General features: G+C 52.2%; 1 protein-coding gene across 3 annotated transcripts in view; it reads left to right on the top strand.

Annotated features, from left to right (window-relative positions):
- ZFAT (zinc finger and AT-hook domain containing) overlaps positions 1–27166 on the top strand; it is a 273128-nt gene that overhangs the window by 99423 nt on the left and 146539 nt on the right. For all 3 annotated transcript variants that reach the window (XM_055314428.1, XM_055314427.1, XM_055314426.1), the window contains one exon: positions 23443–23619. In XM_055314428.1, the coding sequence (XP_055170403.1) occupies positions 23460–23619 (160 nt within the window). In that variant the 5' untranslated portion in view covers positions 23443–23459. The remainder of the gene's footprint in view (positions 1–23442; positions 23620–27166) is intronic.

Here is a 27166-nt window from a genome sequence, read left to right as displayed (position 1 = left end):
CTGGGCCAGGGGCTGGTGTGGGGCTTGCCAGGTTGCCAGAAGCGCCTCAGGAAGACCCTTCCTGGGGACTGAGACCCTGCCCCCACCATTTGGAGAGTGTCCCCCACCCGGCAGACTGTCCTGTGCAGCCCTGGTGGCCGTAGGAGCCTAGGAGGGCCACACGGCTCCTGGGCTCTGTCCTGAGTGGGAGTGAGCCCTGTCCCCTCCATCCCCCTGGGCCACAGGCGGGGAACCAGGCTCAGGTACTGCAGGGAGTGGAGGCCCCAGAATGGAAGAAGCCTGTGGGAGTCCTGGTCCTGCTGTTTAAGGCTGTGGGACCTTGACAAGTCACTGAGCCCCTGTCGCCTTGTATCTACATACTGTTCCTGTTGTAAAGGTCCAGAGAGGAGGTTTGGGAACGCACCTGGCGTTTGGCAGGTTCCTTTCCTTTCGTCCACCATCCGTCTTTTCCTTCTTTCCCTCTCCCCTCTCCGGAGCCTCACCTTCCTCCCCTGACCATCTTGTACATTTCAGTAGTATCTTTGGGAACTAAATGCATAATGAGAGGGATTTGTGATAATACACAATAAAATACGAAGCAGCGGCCTGACCCTCGGTGAAAGCAGGCAGTTGCTGGGCGAGTAAGCGAGGATCCGGTAATGAGAACCGTCACGGCTGCAGAGCCGCTCAGTCAGGGCCTTCACATCTGTTCTTTACTTTATTCTGCACAAAAGCCCTGTGAAGTGGCCGTAGTATCTCTGCTTTAGCAAACGAGGAAGCCGAAGCTCGGGCTTGGTCACAGGGAGCTCTGTGGTCACTCCGTGTTTGGGCCGGCAGCAGGGTATACTTTGGGCCCCTGAGCCTTTAGAGAGGCTCCTTCTAGGCCCTCTGTTAGGACCTTGCCAGGTTCCAGAACCTGGGTCTGGGCCAGGCTGGAGGTGAAGGCCTGACGGCGGGGGGAGACCTGGGTCACCAGAGATAAAAGAAGCATCTTCCTGCACATGCCCAGTCCCCAGGCCTGCTGTGTGTGCAAGGCCCTGGCTGGGGCCCGAACCTTCGACTGCACGCACCGTACTCCAGGAATGGTGCCCCCAGTCCTTATTCTCAGGGAGCTAGCTCACAGCCACAGAGGAGATGAAATCAAGTACAAAATGAGCAAAAGGTTTGGGAACTGTTTTTACAGAGGGGCTGATAAAATGGCCAGGGAGCATGGGAGAAGGAGCTCAACATCATTACCCCTGGGGAGGTGTGACTTAAAGCCACGTCAAGATGCCATTACACATCCACTGGGGTGGCTGAAACCAGAAACGCTCACAACACCCAGGGTGGGTAAGAAAGTGGAGCTTCTAGAACACTGACACGTGGTGGTGGGGAGGCCAGATGATGCAGCAGCTTTAGAAATCCTCGGGAAGCTTCCGACGACGTCACACACACACTCAGCTTATAACTCAGCAGTCCCAGCCCCAGGTAATTACCCGGGAGGCATGAAGACCTGTATGCACACGTTCAGAGCACCTTTAGTTGTGGTCGCCCCAAACTGGAGCCACCTCAAATGCTCATCAGCTGATGAATTGCTAAACAGACTCTGGGACAGCCCTACAGTGGAACGTGGTGCATCAGGAAGAGCGATGCAGGCGACAGCATGGATCCATCTCGGAAGCATGGCTGGCTCAGTCAGTAGAGCCCGCAACTCTTGACCTTGGGGGTTATAGGTTGGGCGTAGAGAGGACTTAAAAATAAAATCTTAAAAAAAACGGAAACCAAACCATGTGTTAAGTGAAAGAAGCTGGACACAAAAGGTGACCTGCTGTAATAAGCACGTGGGGAAAAATCGGAAATTGGAACCCTTATGGCCTGTTGGAGGGAATGTGAATGGCAGGCACGATGGAAGACCGTATGGAGCTTCCTCAAAAAATGTAAAAAAATAGAATTCCTCTGTGATCCAGCAGTTCTGTGTCTGTGCAACACCCAAAATAGTTGGGCTCAAGGACTCAAAGGTATTTGTACGCCACGTTCACAGCAGCGTCACCTGCAGCAGCATAAAGAGGTCCGTTGACCGATGAATGGCTAAACAGACTGGCGTGTGCGTACAGCAGTGTATCGTTCCTTCTTGAAAAGGAGGGAAATTCTGATGTCAGCTGTGACGTGGATGAACCTCGAGGACCTCGTCTAAGTGGATTGAGGCCATCGGGTGCGATGGCACTTGGTGAGGGACGTGGGGTGGCCCCGTGGGTGGAGAAGGCTGTAGGGTAGTGGCTGCGGGCGGTGGGCTCGGAGGAGACAGGACTGGGGGGTGCTTCTTCAGGGGACATGGGGTTTCAGTCGGGGGCGATGAGAAGTTCTGGGGACAGGTGGCAGGCGTGGCCGCACGGCAGTGTGGGTGCTCCTCATGCCACTGAACTTAAACGTGGGTGGGAGGAGGAATCGCTTATTTTACTACAATTGAAAACAGAAGACTGTGATTTCAGTTTTCAGAAGTTCTGGAAAAGGCAGAATGACAGGAACAGAAGATCACGTGTGGTTCCCAGGCGCCGTCAGGGAGGTGGCGGAGGCTGCAGGGTCACGGGGCCTCTCTGTTGTGTGTGTCGATGGTGGTGATGGCTCCAGACCACAGGCCCGTGCGTAACCTTCCAGGCAGCGCGGCAAGCTGTACGGGGTGGAGTGTGGGGGGCGGGGGGTACAGCGTATGGTTGCTGCCGCCTGGGCTTGGGTGATGTCTGAGTGGTGACTGGGGCGGCGGGAGGGCAGGGGGCAGAGCAGGGGTAAAGGCAGGGAGCCCAGCTGGGGGGGGGGGGATGCAGCCCAGGGTCCCTCACTGACCCTCCACGGCCTGTGCCTTCTGCATCCTGGCCCTTCCCTGGCCGCTGCCAGGATCCGGGGTCCCCATCCCACTGCCCCAGCCACCGGGGTGGGGGGCCCTGGACAGGTAGGTGCAGGGGAATAGCACCTGCTGAGGAGCGTCAGAGACCTCGCTTGGAATATGGGCCTCTCCGTGTGACAGTCCTCGGGGCTCCTTGAAGCCCCTTCCTTTTCTGTGACACGGGGGCTAAACCTCTGTCTGGAGTTGTCTCTGGAGGGTGGAGTCAGGTGAAGGCTGGTGCTCCGGGGGGGGGGGGCTTTCAGGGGGCCCCGGGGGTCTTCGAGCGAGAGCAGGCCCAGGGGAGCATGGGGCAGTGGCTGAGTCTCCTGAGGCCCCGCTGGAGACCCCACCGCCCTGGGGTGCCGGCGTCCCTGGTGCCCTGCCGCCCGCCCGCCGCCTTGGCCCTGCAACGGCAGGACCTACCTCCCCCGGGCCGGGGCTCCCCACATCCGGCACCTGCACTCGCTGGGAGAGGTGCTGCTCTGCGTCGTCTGCAGGGGGGGCGGTGCACGAGGTCCCCGGACTCCCGGGAGCTTGTGGGGTCCAGCAGCCCGCACTGCCGGGCCCCGTTCTGCTTTTCTCATGTCTGGCTCTCCCCTCCTGTCCCTCTTCCTCCTCTTTTCAGTTTTCAGGAGAAAAACAGTCGTCAGGGAAAACCTTACACGCTCTAACTTTCATTTTGATTTTTCCCGCGTCCTGCTCCCTAGTTGAGGCCATGGGAGAGGTGCCCGGGAGCGCGGGGCCGGGGCGGGGGTCGGGCTTCCCTGGCAGAGCCGGGCGGAGGGGTGCAAGGACCTCAGGCAGGAGGGCGCCCTGGGGTCACTGCCTGCTCCCTGGCTGGCTTTCGGGGACCAGGTCTAGGGTGGGCGGGTCCCCAGGGGGGCGCTGAACCCTCGACCCCCGGCCGCCCCCAGGAGGCCGGTCCTGTTGGGGGGCAGGGTGGTCCATTGGCAGCGGGGGTCCCTACCGGGGCGGCTGAAGGAAGGGCGAGTCTGGAACTCTCGGCTGCGAGCTGCGCAGGTGGGATCCGGGCGTCCCTTGCTATCGCTGTTTGATTTTAAATAAGAATTCCTTAGCGCGGCTGCCCTGGTGTCCGGGCGTCCCGCCCCGTCCCTCCGTCCATCCGAGCATCCCGCCCTGCCCCTCCATCTGAGCATCCTGCCCCATCTCTCCGTCCATCCGAGCATCCTGCCCCATCTTTCTGTCTGTCCGAGTGTCACACCCCGTCTCTCTGAATGTCCGAGTCGCCCTGTCCCTCCATCTGTCCTAGTGTCACACCCCATCCCCCTGTCCAAGTGTCCTGCCCCGTCCCTCCGTCTGTCCGAGCATCTTGCCCCGTCCCTCTGTCTGTCCTAGTGTCACACCTCGTCCCTCTGAGTGTCCAAGTGTCCCGCCCCATCCCTCCGTCCGTCTGAGCGTCCCGCCCGTCCCTCTGTCCGCCACCCCTCTTGAGGTCGCCCTCCATGTCTCACTCTTTCTCTGCCTTTTCTTCTACTGCTGCGTCCGCCGGGCGATGCTCTGGTGGTTCCTGACCAGCCCAGTGCCACCTTCTTTCCCTGGCTCCTGACCTGCCGACCTGCGGGGCGTGAGGTCCTGCGGCTGAGGGAGGGTGTGACATGAGGGTCCTGTGGTTGGAGACTGGGCATGTTCCGGGTCGTGGGTGGGTGTCCGGCCTGAGGACGTCCCAGAACCTCTCGCGTGCCCTTCCCCTGCCCCTCTTTTCTCCAAAGCACTGGAGGTCGAGGTGCAGACGTCGTGCCCTTTGACCCGCCCCTAAATATTTCCAGTGTTTGTTTTCTAAAAACAAGGACGTTCCTCCCACATGACCGCCTTACAGTGATCGAGCGAGAGAGCCACGTCGATGTAGCGCTTCTCAGGTTTCACCGGTGGAAATCCAGTTTCACCAGTTCCCTTACTTTTTTACAAAGCAGAAGGAAGTCCTGGCTGAGGCACCGCATGCGGTTGTCGTGTCCCTCCACGCTTTAAGTAGGGGACGCTTCCTCTGTCTCTGCTCTGTGACACGGATAGTTTTGAAGAGTAGGGCCCAGCTGTTTTGTGGAGTGCCCCTGCCTTGGGCCTTGTGCAGTTGCCTTGTGATCCTGTTCAGATCCTGCAGTCTGGGCACAGATGCCACGGAAGTGGCATCCGACCCACGCCCTGCTGTCGGGAGTCCCGCCACCCTCGGCCCCGGGTGGGATGTACATTTGACGGGGTCAGGTTCTTTCGAGGCACAGTGACTGTTTTTCCTCTTGGTGATTAACCGTCTCGTGACAAGGCATTCTGAGACTGTGTCCCTATCCCGCTCCTCTTCATTTCTCAGGCTTTCGCATCCACCGGTGCTTCTTGCTGGAGCCCGTTCTCACTGAGGGGTGCCAGATGCTGAGTTTCGTGTGCCACCATTTCTTCTGCATTACTAGGTGTCTTTCTATGTGACCAACCCCCCCTCCCTTTTTTATATATAAATCCGTTTATATTGCTGTAGACTCATGAATTCTTTATTCAGGGCTTTGTCAACTTTTATCATTTAATTTCCTGATCTGATTTCTCCATATTTGGCTAGTGGAAGCCTCGTTGACCTGCCCCCTCTCTCTTTGAGAACTTCCTGGGTTTCTGGACAACAGGATATATCCCTTCCAGCTCTGGAATCTGCTCTGTCTAGGGGAGAGCGGGTCGCAGTGGAGAATGGTACTTAGCGACGGAGCCGAAGCGTTAGGTGAGCTGCCTCCCAGCCTCTGTAAACCCAGCAGGGCGACGGGTGCCTGTGTACATCACCCAAATGCCTAGAAGGTTCAGACGCGGCCCGTATGCATCCATATCTGTGGATTTTCCCAATTCTGACCCAGCGGCACCGCGTGTGCTCCTCCCTCCTCCCCTCCTCTTCCCTCCTCTCCCCTCCCCAATAGCTCCCTTCTCTGGCCCAGAGAGACTGCCTTGCGGTGCCCACAGCAAGTTACTTATTTGCTCAGTCCTAGGATCTACTAAAAATAGTTTCCAAATTGCTAACCTGCGTGTCTGGGAAAGAAGCCTACTCACTGGAGTTCAATATTTAATTAGATCTCTGTTTCTCTTTGACCTGGGGCCTGCCTCGCCAACACCGGCTTCCCCAGTGACCAGGCTTGTGCCCCCCCCCCCCCGCCCTTCCCTCCCATTTCAGCGAAGTCCTGTTACTCATTTAAAGTCCGATTCCATTCCTTTGTTTCTGTTTGTATTTCATTTCAGGGGTTACCCCATACCTGCTTCTTTATTTATTTTTCTACTTTATTTAAGTGTGTGAATGTTTGGGTTGAGTGTGTTTCTTGTACTTCAGGGGAAGGGCTGAATTTTGCTGCCTTTTTTTTTTTTTTTGTGGAGGGGGCCACAGACACAGGGGGTGCAGAGATGACCTGAGGGTATAAGTGTTCAGGAAGGAGCCAAGTCCTCGGGAAGCCCTGTGGTTGGAGTGGGACTTCCCCATGCGGGAGGGCGGGTTCCCTGGCACATCTGGACCCTGCTCTCTTTCACTGAGCATCTCACTTCCAGGCCCTTTGTCCGGGTCTGCTTTCTCTTCAAACCACCATTCCAAACGCCGCGTTTATTCCCATTTTACAGAGTTGGAGGACCAGAGCCATGAAGTAAGTGCTTTCCTCCTGCAGGGGGCTGGCCCGTGGCTCCCACCCTGAGCTCATCGGGTCTCTCACCAGCATGGGGTCTTTTTTTTTTTTTTAAGATTTTTATTTATATATTCATGAGAGACAGAGAGAGGCAGAGACACAGGCAGAGGGAGAAGCAGGCTCCACGCAGGGAGCCCGATGTGGGACTGGATCCCGGGACCCCAGGATCACGCCCCTGGCTGAAGGCTGCGCTAAACCGCTGAGCCACCTGGGGTCTTAACTTGTGTCACTAGGAAGCGAGAATGAGGAATGACTCAGTTCAAGTTTATTCTCAGGGCTTCGTAAGCGGGAGCTCCGGAGGTGCTCTAGTCCTCACAACGAAGGAAGTTTGCAGCATTTCTCTGATTACAGGTAATATCTTTATCAGCCTGGAGCATTGATCTTCTTAAGCTTTTAACTGTATCCTACATGAAATGAAGTTGATGTTTCTAGAGCATACCGTCTGTTAGAGGAGACAGAGGTTAAACAAACACGCCATTAAATACATGATTACACATCGTGGTGATTGCTGCTAAGGTGAACACAGGGAGTAACAGAGACCTAATTTATATGGGAGGGGGTTTAAGAAAAAAGGCTGTCTCAGAAGGCGAGGTTGCAGCCGAGACTTGAAGAAAGGTTCCGGAACTAAAACAAGTCTGACCAGATGCAGGCACCTGCCAGCCCTCCCGAGGGTAGCATTCCTGAGCTCCCGGAGGCCGGCCGGCGTTCTCTGCCCTCGGTCGCCCCCTGGGGGACGCGTGTGCTCGTGGACCTGCGGCCTTGGGTGAAGACACCTGCGCCTGCAGGGTGGGGCTGTGGGCCGGGCCTCCGCCAAGCTCGGGGACCCACCGGACCCACCGGGTATGGCTGAAGGACTGGGATGCCAGGCTTGCGGGGGAGAAGACCCCCCGGGACCGCCGCATAGCCCTTTGGGATAGCACGAGAGGGGCTGGCCTTGCCAGGGTCACCCTGACGCTTCAGTAGCTGGAGCCGGGCCTGGGAGAAGGGCGGTCGTCTGACCTTGTCAAGCTCCCAGCTGTGTAAACATAAGTGGCAGCTGCTCAGACACTGGAGGTGAGGGTCTGGTCGGGCTGTTCTGTGTGGACACTGGCCGGGAGGCTGGATTTAGGCACCTCTGCCCCTTCCAAGGCAAGTGTCTATGCAGTTAGGCCACGAACACAATCACAGCCACTTTAAATCATTCTCGTGAACAAAATGGGAGGCAGGGCTCTGTATCTTACTCATTTCTAAATGTGCGAAGCTTCATATGCGGTAATATTAGGCACTTCCTAAAGTTTTATTGTCAATGAGGCAAATGAACATAAGTTTAAAGTCACTCCCCCCCCCCCAACAGCAGCGGCATTTGGAGAACGTACCTACTACTTACTCTACGTCTTAGTTTCTCGGAAGAGGGGGCCAGATCATCCTGGTAGGCTGGGGTAGGCGGCCGGTGGGGCTTGGAGAACTCTCTTCCCACCTGCTCTTCGTGCTTAATTGAAAGCTCTCTTCTGGAATTTGAAAAACACTTTGGCACGTCTGGATATTAGAGGGCAGTCCTTTCCCCTAGAATTAATTTTCAAGTCCAGACTCCTTTCTCACTGAGACCGGTCTGAGGCTTTCATAATAAGGAGAGCAGACATTTAAAATTCAAAGTTGAGTTTGCATGTTTCCCACATCTGCTTTTAGCTCCTGCCTCGGTGCTTAGTTTATGTCTTTTGATTATGACCTCAGGAGCCTGGAGAGAACAGGTGGCTTCTAAACCCATCACCGTAATAAATGAAAATGTTCCCGTGTCTTTGCCTCTCCCTGACAGCGTGGACAGGGACCCTGGTCAACAAGGTCTACATTTTGTAATTGCTTGTGTCTGTTTTCCTAACTCGGTGGTTCCCAAAGATGTGGGGGTGGTGGAGGCCCTGTCCAGTCCTCCTGGATGTGGGCGAGTGGAACCTGCCCGCCACATTTCTCGGATCTGCAGGGGCAGGTTGCCCGGGGTTCCGGAAACAAAGTGAATACTGGCTTTGTGTCTAGTGCAAACCCTTGGTATGTTGTAAGCAGAAAACCTACACCGGATTTCAAAGACTTGGTACAAAAAGAACAACAACAACAAAAAAAAACGAGAATGAAATTTCTCCTCGATCTTTTAAACACGGATTGTAAGTGAAATGGTGACATTTTGGATTTCCGGGATTACAGAAGACATGTTGACGCTGATTTTACTTGTTTCTTTTTGTTTTAATGTGGCTGCTAGAGAATTTGAAATCACGGCAGCGGTCCTGTTTCTATAGGATGGTGTCGGCTCGGGTGGGCTCTCTCTCCTGAGCCCTAGTGGCTGAGTGGGAGCCCCTCCCCTCCCAGAGTTCTCCTTGGGCAGGAACAGGGCCTGACACCTCACAGGCACAGAGTGTGCTGAGCGATCTCCACCTGCCTGAGAGGGTGTGCTTACAAACCTGCTGTGCCCATGACACTGGCCAGCTTGAGCCCGCGAAGCGCTGCTGTGCGCTTCTCTCCCTCCTGACCCCCTGCACCCCTGCTTTATGTGGGCATGTGTGCATCACACGTGCGTTGCAGCGAACCCTTCTCCCAGGCAGGAGGAGTGTGCCAGAGTCAGCCTTCCTAAGGGCTTTGTTTTTGCCCCGTTTCCGAGTGGTGGGTGCGGGCAGGCGGCATCTTCACCAGTGTGTGCCAGGCGGCGTACCTGGAGCCATGCCAGAAGAAACTGAGTGCATCTTTAAGACAGCCTGGGAAGCAGAGTGGGGAAACACGACTGGACAGTCTAATTGGAAAGCAGGCCCAGTCGTTAAACCCTGGCTACAGTGACCCGGCATCTCCCAGTCCCTGGGCCCTGGCTCTTCCCCTGAAGCCTTGGGGTGCGGCGGGAAGACACTGGGCAGAATTTGGGCTCCTGCTGGAGAGGGAGGGGCCTGGGGGACCCCGACCAAGTTGTCTGTCCGCAGCCGGGTCCACACTCCTCGTGGGATCTGCATCCCCAGCTCCTGCGGCTCAGGCCCTGCCCCAAGATGTCCCCTCCCAGGTGCCCCTGGTCTCAAACTCCAGAAGTGTGAGTCCTGGCCGCCCTGCGTCCTTCCCTTGTTTGCCCACCTTCCTTGAGCTTTCTCTTCTCAGAACCGTGGTTTCTACTCGCTGGCCTCATTCCTGCTGGAGTGTTGACGTCTGTCCCTCAAAAGGCTTCTGAATCGCCTGCATCTTTGGTTTCCCCGAGGGAAGCCTGTGTGTGTGAGTCTGGGTGCATTTGTGTTACATGTGCACGTGTGTGTATAACACGTGTGCCCACCCAGCATGCACCCACACTCAGGTTTGTGCACGTTTGTGTGCATGTTTCAGGCGTCTTATGTGTGTCCATGCATGTATGTGCTGTATGCACAATGCATGTTTGTGCACATGCGTGTGCGTGTGCACGTGTGTAGGGCCCCCGTGCTGGCTGCTTTACCAGATAGCACTGGTGGTAGGAGGGCAGCAGGAGCAACCCAGCTCGTGGTCCATAGCTTGAGCCAACACGCCCCACTTCCCCGGCTTTAAGAGCTGCCAGTTGGTTCTGCATTTGCGCCATGTGTCTACACAGCTCTTTCCCACTGTTTCTCCCATAATCACCCCCCCTCCATAATGTCCGCATGACGTCAGCAGGCAGCTTCCATGTCTTCTTTTCTGGCTGCTGAGTGCCTGCAGGTGGGGGAAGGAAAAGGTTGCTCCAGCCACCCCGCAGCTGTGATGCGGTGTGTGGGGGTGGTGTGCACCCAGAGTCTGGGGCCCCAGGCCCCGGGCCGAGAGCTGGCCTCGGGCAGCCCTTTCCCTTCAGAAGTGAGATGAAAGGCTCTCCCAGGTTGCAGAAGGGGAGGGGGTCGGGGTGTTGGGGTAACTGGGTGCCGGGCACTAAGGAAGGTACTTGATGCGATGAGCGCTGGGTGTATACCAGATGTTGGCAAATTGAATTTAAATGAAATAATTAGAATGAAAAGGCTCTTCCGAAACACAAAGGAACCAAAATAAATGAACAAAAACCTCATACGGCCCTGGAAAGCGAGAGGCCTGGTGGTGATGGCCAGGACGCTGCTGTCGCCCTCAGATGTCCTGTAAAAGGGCTGCGGGATTTCGCACAGTTAATGTTTAGTGTGGAAACGGTCCTGAGGCGCGGTCACCTCGGAGGCACTTTCTGCAAGTCTGGGAGCCACCTCTGTCCCTTGCACAGGAGCCTCCCTGTGTCCTCAGAGCTTCCCAGGGCTCTGCGGGGCTGGAGAGCCGGAGAAGAGGGGGACGGGCCGGTTCCTGTCCGCACACATCAGGGAAGAAGGGGCCCAGCTCTTCACTTGGGATGATGTTAAAGGCGCACATACACCATTGCCCGAGGCGCTCACTCGGAGAGAGCTTAAAAATAGCTTAAAAAAAAAATTCTGCCAAGTTTCGACACGGAGGAAATGTGTATGCATAAAATTATAATGCAACTGTTGGCACAGCGTTAATTATAGCTGATCCTGAGCATTTCTCATTTTATTTTGTTAATCCAGTTTCAGCAAAGGAACACCCATGGGATTTCTCCCTCCCGTTTAATAAAAACGTTAACTTTGTGAGTTATAGAAGCTGGTGTGTTCATCAGCATTTTATGAGACGCTGGATAATAATACCACAAACTAGGGTGTGCACTTATTGGAGCTTCAGCTCGCTGAGCCTCAGAGCTGGGAGGGCACCTTGGATTTTATTTGTGGGTGTGGCTGGGAGGCAGGAGGGCAGGTGCATAACAGGGCCCGTGGAGGTGGAGGTGGGTGTTGGGTGGGGCTGTCCCTACTCCCTTGCTTGGGCCCAGGTGGCTCTGTGTGTCTCTCTACACATTAACCTCTGGATGAGACTTGAAGACCAGGGTTCACATTAAAACTTTGGAAGGCCACTTCTGCTTTGTGCCTCTGGAGATTCAGAGGCTTACACTGAATCTATTGTCTTGGAGGTGGGAGCCACTCAGGAGCTGGTGTCCCCAGGCCCTGACTCGTGACTCAGGCTGATGCCCTTTCTACTCCTTCGTAGACTGAGCCTTTGGGGTGTCGGTCCTTGAGCTGGGCATGTTGCATTCATGGTGTCCCATGGTCCCCCCACAGCGGACAAGGAAACGAGCTCAAGAGACCAGGCACGGGTAGGTGCCAGGGTCACGCTGCTACTTGGGCAGAGATGAGCTCACATCCAGGTCTGGGCTTCATGGCTCTCCTCTCTCTCACTTCATGTGTCAGTTTTTTTTTTTTTTTGAAGATTTTATTAATTTATTCATGAAAGAGATGTACAGAGAGAGAGAGAGGCAGAGACACAGGCAGAGAGAGAAGCAGGCTCCATGCAGGGAGCCCAATGTGGGACTCGATCCCGGGTCTCCAGGATCACACCCTGAGCCGAAGGCAGACCTGTAACTGCTGAGCCACCCAGGCGTCCCACCTCGTGTGTCATTTTAAATAAGAAATTCACTTGCAAAGCAGAATCTACTTTTTCCCTGACATTTCTTTCCTTTAGAATTTGCTAGCTCAAGTTTTTAAGTTGGTGTACGGCATACATGTAGAAAAGTTGTGTATAGAATAGTCAAACAGCTCCACGAACGTCCGCAGACTGAATTCATTGTGGATGCAAACACAGCTCCCCCCAGGAACCCCTCAACCCCAAGCATCCCACCCAAGGGTAACCCCGTCCTGACTCCAGCAGTGCAAGAGGAATCGTGTTGGTTTTGTACTTCGTGGGAATGCACACGCACCTGTCCTCTGAGTCAGGCGTCTTTGGCTCAGCATCATTTTGTTCACACAGGAATACGGCTGTAAATGGGAAAGCTATACGACTTGAAAAACAAAGTTTATGCAGATTGAGAATGGGGCTGGCAGTGTCTGTTTGTGATGAGGACAGAGCGTCCGTGTAGATTCACCTGCTGGGTTGGCCAGGACTGGGCTGCCGGGACGGACCCTCTCCCCACTCGAGAAGCAGCAATAATTATCCTGTGGTGACTCCTTTAGGGTGGGCGCTGGGCCTGGGCTGTGGGTGGGGGTGTGGGGTGTGCTCGGCTTTTGCCGTGCGCCCCCCTGCTCCATGGCCGGCCAGTCTCCTCCCCGGGCCCAGCTTGCTCATCTCAGGTGCGGATAACAGCCCCTGCCCCGCCCGCACGGGACTAGCGTGAAGGTCGGTGGGTGACGGTGAACCGAGGCACCTGCCAGAACTGGGCATTAGCCACGTTTGCATCTTGCATCGTGGCCGGCTTGTCACGCCCGTGCACGGGGGCTGCAGTGCCCGGAGCGGCCACCAGAGGGCGCCGCGAGCTCGTGTATGGCGCCCGCCCCTCTCCTGCCTGTTGGTAACAACCCATGTTTGGGGTCTTTTTGCTTTAAAAAACAAACAGCTGCTTGTCCTGGATGTGGTGGTCCTGGCTTCCCTTGACCCAGACCCGTTGCCGGGCTGTGCAGTGGGCATGCTCATCACGCGTGTGACCCCGGGGAGGGATGGCGCCCGCGTCTGGCTGGATGGACTTCCCCGCCTGTTGCAGTAAATCACAAGGAACATGCAGACAGCGGCGCCCCCCCTTTTGGTGTAGCGCCTCTTCTTAGGTAGTTAATCGCTCAAAAGGTCTCTCTAACCCAGATGCAGTCTGCGGGCTGAGGACCGGGGCTGGCGTTCCTGGCGGCGACCTGCTGTCCCGTCACAGGAAGTAACCGCGTGGCCCAGCGCACCGGCGGCCACCAGGCGGGCGGCCCACTGGAAGGGCTTGGTCAAGTTTGACTTTGTGATTCATCTGGCTGGGCTCCGTGGCCACTGGCTGACTTCTCTAAGCCCTAGTTTTCTCTTCCATGAACTGGTGGCGGTGGTTGCGGTGGTAGTGGTTGGGGTGGTGGTGGTTGGGGTAGTTGGTGGTGGTGGTTGGGGTGTTGATTGAGGTGGTGGTGGTTGGGGTGGTGGTTGGGGTGGCGGTGGTTGGGGTGGTGGGGTGGTGGTGGTTGGGGTGGTGGTGGTTGGGGTAATTGGGGTGGTTGGGGTGGTGGTTGGGGTAGTTGGGGTGGGTGGGGTGGTGGTGGTTGGGGTGGCATGTCGCTCCCTTACAAGTCAACAGGGAGTATCAAATGCGATCACAGACGTGAAGGTCCATGTGAGAGAAGGAGGCAGTATAATGTTGTGCTGTTGGGGGGCGCAGGGGAGGCGGAGGTGCCACTTTGAGCCCTGAAGTCTGGATGCCTCCCTTTTCCCCTGGCTGAGCTTTCCTAGAACATCCAGCTCTGGGAATTCTGGTGTCTTTTCCTGTCTGGCCTCCTTTGACCCCAGGCCTTTTGCACACCTGGGCCCGCTGTGCACCTGGCCCCCCCATTTGCAATTCTGGAATCTGGCACTTCAAGGCTTGGCTGTCCACACCCACCAGGCATGATGGGTATAACTCTGGTGTCAAATATGCCTTTTCCTTATCGACTCCAAATCTAAATCTATCTTGCTCTACTGGTTAAACCAATTTCCTCCCCCCCCCCGCCCCTTCTTTCTTCTTTTTTGGTCATCTGAATACTATGTGCTCTTTTTTTTTTAAGGTTTATTTACTTTATTTTTAAAAAAGATTATTTATTCATTTATCCATGAGAGACACACACAGAGAGAGGCAGAGAGAGAAGCAGGCTCCCTGCGCGGAGCCCGATGTGGGACTCGATCCCAGGACCCTGAGACCGTGACCTGAGCCGAGAGCAGGAGTTGGATGCTCAGCCCGCTGAGCCACCCAGGCGCCTCTGGGCAGTCGGCACTTTTTATTTGTGAAGCTGACATTTCGTTGGGAGAGAATGGCAGAGAAGGATAAGGCATCCCGTCCCCAGCCGCCCGTGCCCACCCAGTCGAATGTCTAATCGCCTCAAAGAGAAACACCAAAGCATCATCAGAAGCGGGAGCATTTCGTCCCGTGTCCAGCGTTTGTGTCTCCTGCTCAGTATCCACAGCCCGTGGTGGCCCAAGCTCCCTGGGGTCAGTGTCTTCCTTCCTCAAGGGAAGAGCTTATTTTGTCACTTACCTGTCTCTTTATTTCTGGCATCAATTTAAGGGAGGCTTAAGCATTTCATTTCTTTCTTGGTTCCACATGTAATCACGACTGTGGGAGATCTGAGAACCTCGGAGCCCGTCAAGTAGAAAGGTGAGCCGTTCATAATCTGCCTGCCCAGAGCCGCGGCTGGGTGTCGGGCCGGACGGTTGCGAGAGGAGCCCGGAGCCTGCGCTCTCCTCTGTCTGTTTCCTCAGCGCTGGCTCCCCGGCTCGCCCCGCAGGCTCACAGCAGGCCCCGGTCACTCAGAAGGAAAACCTTTCCAGTTCCACATTGGAGGCCCTCAGGACGGATCTAACCCGCAGACTTGAGTTGTTCGGCCTGTACAGGTTTGGTTGGGTTTCATTTTGCAGAAAAATCTCATTTAGTTGCCAGGATTTCAAAAATCTGGAGATTCCAAATACAGATTCGGCTTTCTGGCCCCATGGACGTGGGAGGCAGCAGCCCCTCCTGATGGGGCAGGCTTCCTGCGTGCCTCCTCGCGCTGGTCCCACCTCTCTCGGGATGGGCTGTCTGCCGTGGAGGCCGGGTGCCCATGCCATTCCCGGGCAGGCTTCCGTGGTGGGGATTTCCGAGGACCAGGGGTAGCTGCCCGCCTCCTGGAGGCATTCCCATGTGCCTCCCTGCCTCGAATTTGTTTTCCCCTAATTTACTCTCAGGGTTCTTCAAGGGTTGAGTTCTGCTCCCCCTGGCTGGTTGACTTCTTTGTGGAAGCTTCCTTCTGGAAGCTCAGGATGTCCTGCCATCTCCTGGGCCAGGTCCACTTCCATCTGCTGAGAAGTCTTCCCCAGTTGTCTCACCGTGGGATTTCTGTGTTCTCCACATGTCCTCCTGTCGCATGTTCTTGTATGCACACATGCATGCATGCACAGCCCGTGTTCCTTCCCAGCTTGTAGGTTTGTGAGCTGACCGAGTAGCTTTGGAACCATGCAGGGCCTGAATTTGATCCTCTTGTACAAGTTACAAGCACCGTTGTTTGTAACATAGGATGATGGTGTCTTTGTGGCTGACTTATGTAGCAGGGCCGCCTTGTACAGTTGTGCAGGTTGCTTACTGCACTAGGGCAACACATCTACGGGGACTTATTTATTACTACATAGATCTGCATATTCCATATGACATTTTTCCGCAAATGGAGGTAAAGTATCTCATTCCAAGAAAATCGATGTATCGTGACCAGTTTCTGACAGGGGGAGCTAGTGTCTTGGGGAAGGGGTGTGTTTCCCCGTCTCACCGAGGTGTCTTACATGTTAGCTGCAGCCTTGCTTGTCAGGATTCAACACGACTGAGTGTGAAACTGCCTGGTACTCAGGAAACGTCCGTCTTCTCTTTCTGGAAAGCAGACTTTCAAGTACTGTCGTGGACGTAAGCCTGGAGGTGGGGCCGCCAGCCCCAGGGTGTGTTTGGGGTACTGGGACGGTCCTGCCGGGTCAAGAGCCGGGGTTGGGGCTCAGACTTTCCCGGGGTCACGGCCGCCCTCACCAGCACTGGGACCCGGTCGCCCTCCCGTGGGGACCCGGGTGTGTGACCGACTGTCATTGATTCAGAGGTTCACACTGTAGCATCTCCGACATCAGGAGGGGTCTTACAGTCTGTGTGATAAGAAACCAGTGCGTCCTCGTTTATTTGGCAGCATTTTTATCTTTCTGAACGATATGTCAAAGATCAGTGCCTCTTAAAATAGACGTCGTCTTAGATTTGAGGAATTAACAACAATAAAACCGATTTCGTAGGTGGTTGTGAAGACCAAGTGCCCAGCGTGAGCCTGGCATGGTCCCCACTCCCGGTGAGGGTGTCATTGAGCTCCTGCTCTTCTCCGTCTCCCTTTTGAATTCCCTGTGTTTTGGGTACAGCAGGTTCTCAGGTATCGTGGTGGTGGTGGTGGTGGTGGTGGTGACCTAGATGGCGTCTCCACAGCGGGTTGAAGGCTCTGTAAAATAAACCAAATGGAAAATGATGCTTTGCCCTTAACCCAAGCCTCACTTCCTCAGGATGAAAGAAAAAGGTCTCTTAAATTGTGCTAAGCTGCACAATGAGCTTTTTTTTTTTTTTTTCCATTACATTGGATGTGACAGCAACCTGGCTTTATGTTGTTAAAACATTTCCACTCCCCATTGGGAAGCTGCCATCTCTTATGAATTTAATAACGTAAGGGCAGGTGAAAAACAAGAAAACAAAAATATTTAACTGTGAAAGAAATTTGCCACCCTGCTCTTTTCGTAAGATAGATCATTTAATGGGATCTGAGCTTTGGCTGTTGGACTCTCTCTAAAGTTAATCAATCTGAGTAAAAGAGTTTCAAAGCAGGAGCGGATGATTTATACTAATCAAAGGGAGGAAGGAGGAGATTTTTTTAAACTAAAGCTTTTAAATAGAGTAATCCAATAGCCTGGTAGCGTGGCATTTTGTCTTCTGGTGGGTATTGATAAATGTTTAAGCATGTTTGTAATCATCGACTCAGCTAGCGTTTATCGAGTGCCCACTGTGTCCGGCCGGGGCAGCAGCCTCGCTAAGGGGACGATGGATGGTGTGGGGCTGGGCGGGGCCCTGGCTGCAGGTAATAAGTTCAGGTGGGGTGAGAGGTGCTTGGCAGAGACGTGGGGTGCCAGCCCTTCAGAGCCCTCATCGCCCCGCTGTCCCCCGGAGGGACCCCTGGCTATCCATGGAGCCGCCTCACTCCACCCTTCCAAGCCCTACATTCCTCATAGGCTGTTTGGGATTGGATGGGGTCGTGGATTCGCCAAAGGGGAGACACGTGCTGCTTCTCAAATACAGTGTCCTTTCCAGAGGATCCACCCTGGTAGCCATCCATATGTTTTCTTTGCCACAGTATTTTAGGTTTGTTTGTTTTTAAAGACTTTATTTATTTATTCATGAGAGACACAGAGAGAGAGAGAAGCAGAGACACAGGCAGAGGGAGAAGCAGGCTCCATGCAGGGAGCCCAATGCAGGACTTGATCCCAGATCCCAGGAACATGCCCTGGGCCAAAGGGAGACGCTCCACCCCTGAGCCACCCAGGCGCCCCTATCACATAATTGTTAAGAATGTTTCTGCTGCAGAGACTGAGAACCACATCAGACAGACTGATTCTTCTTGCTTCAAGTGTCAAAAATAATTTAGAAAACTAAAAGGGAAAGGCAAATCTGACGTACTTACCCATAGTTTTATGTTTTCCTTTGTACTTTTTCTTTTTTTGATGTCCCAAGATTCATTGTCTTATCGTTTCCTGTCTATTTAGAGAACTTCCTTGGGCTATTCTTTAAGGTTAAGTTGGCTGGGCAACAAATTTATTTATTTATTTATTTATTATTTTTATTTTTCCTTCCTCTGGGAATGTCTCAGTCCCTCCCTGTTTCTGAAGGATGTTTGTGCTGGTTGGGGAGATCAGGTGGGTGGGTGCCTCCTTGCCTCCCTTGAATGACATGCCACTTCCTCGTGGCCTCTACTGTGCCCGATGGGAAATCTGCTGTCGCTCCAGTGGCTTCTCACACAGGAACGAGTTTTCCCGCGTTCTCGCTTGGCTCTGGTTTTCAGGCGTTTGGTCATAATGTGCCTTGGTACAGATTTCTTTGGGTTTGTCTTCTTTGGGGTTTGCTGACCTTTTTTGAATGTGTAGGTTTGCATCTTTTCCCAGATTTGGGGGAAGTTTCAGCCATTTCTTTGAATCTTTCCCTGGCCCCACTGTCTTTCTCGGCCCTGGGGCTCTGCTGATGCACACGTTAGCTCTCTTGTCAAAATCCCACATGTCTCTGAGACTCTATTCAATTTTTTTTTTTCAGGCTGTTTTCTCTGTCATTCAGATTGGGTGCTCTTCCTCCTTCCATCTTCAAGGTCGCTGGTTCTTTCCTCTGTCTTTTCTATTCTGTTCTGAGCCCATCTGTTGAGTTTTTTGTGACTGTGTTTTTCTGTTTTTAAAATTTCCATTTGTCTTTCCCTTATATTTTCTGTTCCTTTGCTGAAGACTCTCTGCTTTGGCATTTGCTAGAAGTGTGTTCCTACTTGCTCGTTATATTTTTGTGATGGCTGCTTAAAGTCTTCGTCAGATAATTCTGCTATCTGTATCATCTAGTGTTGGCGTCTTGACTGTTTCTTGTCATTCAAGTTGAGATTTTCCTGATTCTTGAAAGATTACAATGATTTTTGGTTGAATGCTGGGCATTTTAGGTGTTACAAGAGTCTGGATCTTACTTAAATCATTCTTTCTTTCTTTCTTTCTTTCTTTCTTTCTTTCTTTCTTTCTTTCTTTTCTTCTTTCTTCTTTCTTCTTTCTTTTCTTTCTTTTTCTTTCTCTTCTTTTCTTCTTATTTATTCATGAGAGACCAGCAGAGGGAGAAGCGGGCTCCCTGGAGGGAGCCCGATGTGGGACTTGATCCTGGGACCCCAGAATCACGCCCTGAGCCAAAGCCAGGCTCTAAACCGCTGAGCCACCCAGGGATCCTCAAATCTTCTGCTTTAGCAGGTCCCTCTGACACAGCCCTGGTGAAGAAGTGGGGTGCTGCTTCGTTACTGCCAGAGAGGGTAGATGTCATGCTCTCTTCTTGACTTCTGCTGATACCCAGGAGAAGATGTGCCCCAGGGGACTGCTGGGCAGGGTGGGGGTTCAGGCTGCCCGCGGGGTCCCTGTGATACCAGCCCTGACTAGGAGGGGCAGGAGTGCCTCAGTACTGCTCCCTGGTGGCTTCCAGGGACACAGTGGTAAGGAGGTAGAGAAAGTCCTGTCTGTGCACTGGGCCTCCTCTAACACCGGCCCACTGGGAAGTAGGGAGGGTGTTTCATCAGCCTTGGGGTTGGGGTGGAGGTCCTGGCTTTCTGCCCGGCCTTTGCCATCAGGGTTGGGGGTTGGGCTACAGCGTGGTCTATGGGCTTTGGCTTTTGTAGGGCAGCTCTTGTCCTGAGCTCCGTGCTAGGAGCAGGACCCCAGGGGAGGTGGAGGGAGAGTGGAGGAAGGGCAACGGGGGTCCCTGAGGGAAGGATAAAGGCAGGTGTGCACGTGGTTTCTCTGTTCCTCTGTCTCCCTGTCTCCCTTTGATGCACAGCAGAAGGCCTAGAAGGATACAAACCAGATTGTTCAGTGATGCCCTTGTTCCAAAGGGGATGGTACTCTATTCTATAGAGTTTTGCATTATTTAGCTGCTTTAGAATGAGCATGTATTCATACTGTAACTTCTGTAATAAATGTTAATAATCACAGGAGGAAACTGTTATAGGACCAGGAGACCCCGAATGCCCGAATCCTTATCCTACTCTTGATCATCTCACCTTGACCTCCCAGATGAGGTGGACTTAGAAGGAACAACAGCAGGAGGGAAACGCTTCCCTGGATTATGTGCTGGGGCCTAGGGCCTGAGATTTTGGGGGTGGGGGTCCCCTCAGGAGCAGGGCAGCTTCAGCTGACACCTGTGCTGCCTGTGGCCAGAGGAGGGGGTGGGACCTAGTAGTTCCCAGTGACCTCCACAGTGTTGAAGGGGCCTGACCAACCTGCCGGGACCTATGAGCCCCTTCTGTTCATGACCTTCTTCAGGGAGTGAGGTCAGAGGCTCACTCATCCCTGGGTCCCCAGGCAGGGTGGATGTCAGCAGGTGGGCGTCAGAGGTCACGGGCAGGATGTGGCTCTTCCTGGCCAGGAGTTCTTACAAATCAGAGTTCAGAAATGAGAACTTGTTCATGCAGTTATTTTAAGATTCTCTTTTTTAATAGTACAGAGTAGCTGCCTGAAAACTGGCAAATATTTCATAGAAATGGAACACTCAAACTCCAAACTTCTGTGATTTTCCTTGTATCGAACATGTGGTTTTCTCTTTGAATCCTTTTGTTGAGGACGAGTGCATAGTAATTGGACCTAAAAATGCATCCAAATTATAGCATCTTTATCAGAATTAGCTGACAACATAATTATGATTATATTTTAGGGTATAAGATACATTTTTCCATGTTAGTCCACTATAAAAAATGAAAAGAGCTCCTTTGTTGTTATCTTGGTGGAATAACAATTCTTAATATTTGGGAGGATGCATCCTGATTGGATACTTTCTTTGCATGTCTTGGCATTTTGCTGTTTATACCCAGCTTTATGAGCATCTCCAAAGAGTGCACGGTTCCCCCCTTCCCCCCCCCAGCCCCGGTTGGAGGCCTGGGGGACAGTCACAGATTTTGTTCAAGAGGGAACACTGTGTATTCTCTTTGGGCTTCCGGAACCAGCTGCTCTTAAATACAAGATTGCATCGGGACGCCTGGCTGACTCGGTTGGTAGAGCATTTCGACTCTTGGCCTCAAGGTTGTAAGTTCGAGCCCCATGTTGGGTGTAGAGATTACTTAAAAATGAAATTAAAAAAAAAAAAAAAAAGAAAAAGAAACCAAGATTGTGTGGTTGGTGGTGAAACAGAGCCCAACCGCCGGCACAGCTCGGGGGTTGTGTGGTCCTGTTGGCGGTGACCTTGGAAGGTCCATGTGGCACCACGGAGACGCTGGGCCTGGCTCAGGTGAAGCTGCATTCCACCTCGACTGTGCTTCCCTGGCCGCGTGGCCGAGGAGAGGTCAGCCCCTCCACCTCCTGGGTCATGCTTGTTCGCCTCTGCCCACACCCTCAGTGAAGTGATGGGTGTCATGGGTCATGTGTCCTTCTCTCTGCCCACACCTGGGGCCCCCAGGTCTCGTCTCCGCCTGTCTAACGGGGCGGACACCCTGCAGGCACTTGGGAAGCATGTGGGCCAAGGCCAGATGCCACCCCGTCCTCCGGGGTGTGGAATAGCTGGGTGGTAGCTGGATGACTTACAGTCCCCTCCACCCCTGTGTCGTACGTAGATGCAAAAGTAGTTTGAGTCATTTGTTGTCCACACAGTGCCTGGCGTGCCTGTGAGTGGAGACCGCTCACAATAACTCCGTGGTCCCCAAAAGTTCTGTTCAGTTAAGTGTCACAGAATTCTCTTTCTCCTGAGAGCATCACAGAAGTCAGTACCACCACGTACAGGTCTGTTGGGAAGTAGTTTAACAGAACCTGTACAGTGCAGCTGTGCCGTGATGTGTCCATGTGGCCCACATAGCTGGGGCCACCTCTGTGCCGCGGGGCCTGCAGGGGGCCTGCCTGTGGCCACTGCGTGGTATGGGCTGGAATGACCAAGAAAGAAATTGATGGGCGATTCTGGGATCATGCTCTTTGGGGATGATTTTCATTTCAGACGCTGTTGGGCATCACGGTGAGTAGTTATCCCAACTGGAAGGAACTCCACTCAGGGCGCGTAGCCAGACAGACACTGCTCATGTCAAGAGCAGGTGGCAAAGAGTCTGGTCTCTGCTTCCGCCCGACGGTGACTTGGGCAAGCTGCTCTCCTCTCTCAGCTCGGTTTCCTTGCCCGTGGAAGGGGCTTTCCAGATCCTTTTTTGCCTAAATCAGTGGGATCTATGCAGGGTCAGTAGGAAGCTCATTGAAAACAACATAGCCTCATATGAAGAAAAGAAGCATTTCTGTAATCCCGTGTTGTTTGGGAAGCCTTTTGGGTTCCTCGGGAATAAAGCATTTCCTGGAAAAAAATAAAATATCGATTGACGGTATTCAGGAGAGATTTTCATTGATGAAGCAATGTTCTGCTTTGTTAAATTTCTGTTTCCTGTGGTGTTTGGTAGGGAAAAATCCTCTTAGGTCACTACTCCACCTGCTTGCTCACGGAGGAACCCTTCTTTTGGATCCAAAGGGAGATTGTACTTGTGGCTCCAGTGCCTTGCAGGGTTCTCCTCACGGGGGCAACGTCAGGTTGGCCCACCGCCTGCCTTTCCTGTCTCCTCTTTCTGTAGGGGACTCTTGCTGTAAAGAGGAGGAGGAAAATGGGATGAGGGAGAGCAAGGGAGTGGAGCTCAAGAAAGATTCTTTGTCTTAAGATGGGAAAATAAAACAAACTACTTCCTCTGTAGTAAAGAGGAAGAATTGGAGGTCTGGAGAAAGACGCAGAAGTTACTGGAACACTCTCATTGGATGGGAGGGGTTGGGGTTCAGTTTACACCGTGTATCCAGTGTCCTTCCAGGGTGGCCCGTGGGTGCGGTCTTCCCCTTTAGAGAATTTTAAAGCAGTAACAGCACTTAAATGTTGGCCTGCTGGACTGAGTCAGGGCTGTGGTGTACAGCGTTCCTACTGCCAAGCGGGCTCGGTACCTGCATCCGCTGTTACGTCCCAGCAGCCGATGGGTCATTGCTACGTGTCGAAGATCGCCCAGCTTTACAGCAGTTGGCATTGGGACTGGGAACGGAATCTGGGTTTGTCTGGCTTCACAGCCACTGTCCTTTCCATCATACCAACTCTTTTTGCATTGTTAAAAAAAAAAATCTAGCTTTTAATTAGTTTTTTGCTCCTAAATTTAATATTTTTATATGTATCGACAATTATCTTAGAAAGGAACCTTTTCCCATTACGTCTTTCTGCCTAGTATTATGGGATGAACGTAGTGGACTATTAGTAAATATTTGTGAATGGTGGTAATGCTTTTAGTTAGGAATTAAGTGCTTAAAGAAATCAACACCTTCCCATTCTTCTTGTGTTTAGTTTTTGTGCCAGCCAGTGAAAGGTGTCTTGGCCCTTGAGAAATGCTGTTTTGATCAATTTTCCCTTGTACCTAATTTGAGAGAGGCTAGCGAGAGCGCTTAATTGCTGTCAGCGAGGTTCATTCATTTGAAGCTTGGGTTTTGGTTTTGCAGTTCCCTGCTTGTTCTTTTACCTTGCCAGGTTGATGCTGGAATCTGGGCTGTCAGACAGGGAGGGCGGGGAGGGTGGGAGGGATTAGAAGTTAGAGAAGTGAGCTGCCTGGCGGGCGTGGAGGTGTCCATGAGAGCGACACAGTCTGTTGGAGGCTGACCATGGCCCAAAAGGCAGCCTTAAGTATTTTTCTTTGGCGACTGGAAGCAATCGTTGTTTTCGTTAAGATGAAATAACATAGTTTGCTTTTTTTCTTACAGAAAACACGGCTATCTTCATGTGCAAATGTTGTAACCTTTTCTCACCCAACCAGTCAGAGCTGCTCTCCCACGTTTCTGAGAAGCACGCAGAAGAAGGGGTTAATGTTGATGAAATCATCATTCCCCTCAGACCTCTGAGTACTCCTGAGCCCACCAACCCCAGCAAAAGCGGAGATGGTAAGAGGCCTGGGGTCCCGGGCGAGGGGGCCATGGCCACGGATGTGCCCGTTGACGATGATGGTGTTGATTTGCTCACATGTGCTTTGATGCTAAGGTTCCTGTTTGGCAGGCACAGAAACCCAGAACATTCACATTTCCTACAGTTAATAATTGTCCAATTATAGGTCCACTCACATAAGATCCTGTTTTTGAATTCACTATACCTGGTGTCTGTGGGTGCTTCTCCAGTGCCTGGTTGTAGAAGGAGGAAGGAAGGAGTGAGTGCATGAAGGGAGGTGTTAGCATGAGCCTGTTGTCAGACGAGTGTGGGTTTAACCCAGCTCCAGGACCCGCCAGCTGCATTACCTGAAGCAGATGACGTGACTTCTCTTAGCCTCACTGTGCTTATCGGACAAATGAAAATAAATACGCCTGTCACAAGGTGGGCGCTGGGGATTAAGCCAGGGGATATACCTGTGGCACCTCGGATGATGCCTGGCACAGAAGACAATAAAGGAAAGCTATTACAACATACGTGATTAATGTATAAGACTATACAATTCGAGATGCCACATTTCTGAACTGAGCGTGTAAACCTGGAATGAGGATTCAAATAGCAAAGCTTTGATTCGCACAGAATCCTTCAGGTTCACAATGAGCGTGCGAAGGGAGATCCATCTTGTCAGCGGCGTCCAGACATCTCCCACTGAATGGCATCAGATGCAGCAGGCAGTGGATTAGAGAAACCTTTGAGGCACTGTAATTAGGTCCCCACAGACAAAGAAGATGTGTACTACACGAGGAATAGCTGCAAACGACAGTTAAAGAAGAAAAAAAAAGCCTCCATAAAACTATTTTTATATGATGAGCGACAACAGCCAGAACAGTCCGTGGCCATGAGAGCTCCATCACAGGATTCATTAGCCACACTGATAACCAATTGCTCTTTCCTGGGAATATTCAGACTGGCATTTCTAAGCAGGCTGGCTTATTGATCATCTGTCTGACATCGTTAACAAGGAGAGACTCCAGACAAAAAACGTTTTGGTTAATGAGTCCCTCTGGCCATTCCCAGGGAGCTCAGAGAAATACACCTGACAGAGGATTAAGTTGTTGAGAAGTTAGGAGAAGTTCTGCTGGATACTGTTACTGGCGAAAGATGAAACTGAGAAAACCGGGCACCTGAAACCAGTGGTGGCGAATGAGGAGGAGGGTGGAGTGTTCGTGTCTTCCTCTCCAGCAGCCGAGTGGGGTGGGTCCATGGTGTGTCAGCCCCATCACGGGCCTCGGGAGAGGGACTGGCCTCTCCCCACTTCGAGAAAGCAGGTCTGAGGTGGGCAGTTACACATAGTCACATCTTAACCAAATAGCGTCCTTTTGAGTCTCTGCTTTGGGGAGGAGAGGAGGGAAGAGGGCCATTTGGCATTCAGAATTTGCCCAGTAGCCTGATTAAAAATGGACAAAAGACCTCAACAGGCATTTTGCCTAAGGAGGCATACAGATGACCAACAGGTGCATGAAAAGATGCTCAGTGTCACTAACCATCAGGGAAGGTCAAATCAAAACTGCAGTGAGCGATCACCCCGCCCCCGTTGGACTGGCTGTCCTCGGGAAGACAAGATCACACGTGTTGGCGAGGATGTAGAGAAACGGGACCCTTGTGCCCTGTTGGCGGGAATGCAGACTGGTGCAGCCACTACGGAAAACAGTGGGGAGGTTCCTCAAAACGTAAAGATAGAATTACTGCATGATCCAGCAATCTCACCTCTGGAAATATATCCAAAGGAAATGAAATCAGTATTGCAGAGAGATATCCACACCCCAGTGTTCCCTGCAGCTTCATTCACAGTAGATGGCCAAGGGTCTGTCAGCAGATGAGCGGATACAGAAGGTGCCTCTCTCTCTCTCTCTCACACACACACACACATACATTATTCAGCCTCAACAAAGGAGGAAATCATGCCATTTGCAACATGGATGAATCTGGAAGACTTTACCTTAAGTGAAATAAGCTGGACACCTAGAAAGATGAACATTTTGTGTGATCTCACCTATATGTAGACTCTAAAATAGCGGAAATCATAGAACCAAAGAGTAGGACGGTGGTTGCCAGGTAGTGGGGGGGAATGGGGAGAGCATAGTCAAGAGGTACAAACTTTGAGATGAGTTGAGTTCTGGGGAACTAATGCACAGCGTGGGGATTACAGTGAACAGAGCTGTATTATATCCTCGAAGGTGCTGGCAGAGGAGGTCATAACTGTTCTCACCAAAAGGAAAAAATGGTTGCTGTTGTTGGTGCGCATTTCCCAATGATAATGTATATTAAATCATCTTGTTGTACACCTTAAAAAATCCTATTGTATAACCTAAATATATGCAGTTTTTGTTTGTCAATCACGCCTTAGGAAGGCTGGAAATAAAAGGTTCTGTTTAATTCCAGGGCCCTCCCAGTTGAGCCATCCGTTCTGGGGCTAAGGCTCGTCTGCCCAGACCTCACTGGAGGACCCCCGACGATGTCCACTGCCCCATGGCCACCGTCCTGCTCAGGGCTTAAGATGCCTTGGCTTTCCAAAGAATGCGGCTTAACGGATGATGGAGCCAGAGCTTTAGTCAGGAACTTGGAATGTTTCCGTACCTGCCTCTGGGGTTGAGCATCTATAAACTGAGAAGAATGGATAATCTCTCTTGTAAAATTCATATGGCGGATAGAAGTCCCAGGGATTAACGGGTCGAGAATCTAGAGATAGGTTGTTACAGAGCTTTAATTCTGTTTTCATTCAGCTTTGCTTATTAAGATTTTCTTCCAACTAAAAATGAAATGTGAATGAGATAAAATAATTTGAATTTTTCATTTCATTTATAAATAATGAGTAAACGGTAAGAGTGCAGAATAGAACTCCTCCTGGAATTCTGTGCGTCAGTGTTTTCTAGCATACGCGTGGGCTGACTTCTACCCTTGCCCTTGGTATTGATGTTAGTGCTGAAAGGGGCGGGTCTCTGCTCAGGACACCATCCCGACCCCGTCTCCGTCCTCTCACCTGCTCTGCCTCCCTGGTCCATCACTCAGTGGGGATGACCATGTGATTTTTTTTACCCCCCTTCATTCCATTAATATGGTGATCTACATGGATGGATTTTCATACCCTTGAACCACTCTTATATTCCTGGGATGCATTCCACTTGGTCATATTGCATAATTCTTTTTCATGTGCTGCTGGAGCTGGTTTGCTAGTGTTTTTTTTTTTTTTGTTTGTTTTTGCTTTTTTGTTTGCTAGTATTTCGGTGAAGAGTTTTGTGTTTGTATTCAGAGATAGCAGTAGGGTCATTTCTCTGATGTCTTTGGTTTTGGAATCAGGGTAGTCATGGCCTCACAGTGAGTTGGGAAGTGTCCCTTCCTCTGTTTTTTGGAAGATTTTTGAAGTGTCGGTGTTAATTCTTAAATGTTTGATAGAATTCATCAGTGAAGCCCTTTACTTTTGGGCTCTTGGTGGGAAGGTTCTGGATTACCCATTCAGTTTCTTTGCTTGAGATGGGTGTATGAATACTTTCTCTTTCTTCTTGACTT

Source organism: Nyctereutes procyonoides, unplaced genomic scaffold (genome assembly GCF_905146905.1).
Source record: "Nyctereutes procyonoides isolate TBG_1078 unplaced genomic scaffold, NYPRO_anot_genome, whole genome shotgun sequence".
NCBI classification, from domain to species: domain Eukaryota; kingdom Metazoa; phylum Chordata; class Mammalia; order Carnivora; family Canidae; genus Nyctereutes; species Nyctereutes procyonoides.
This window is presented reverse-complemented; position numbering and strand designations above follow the sequence as displayed.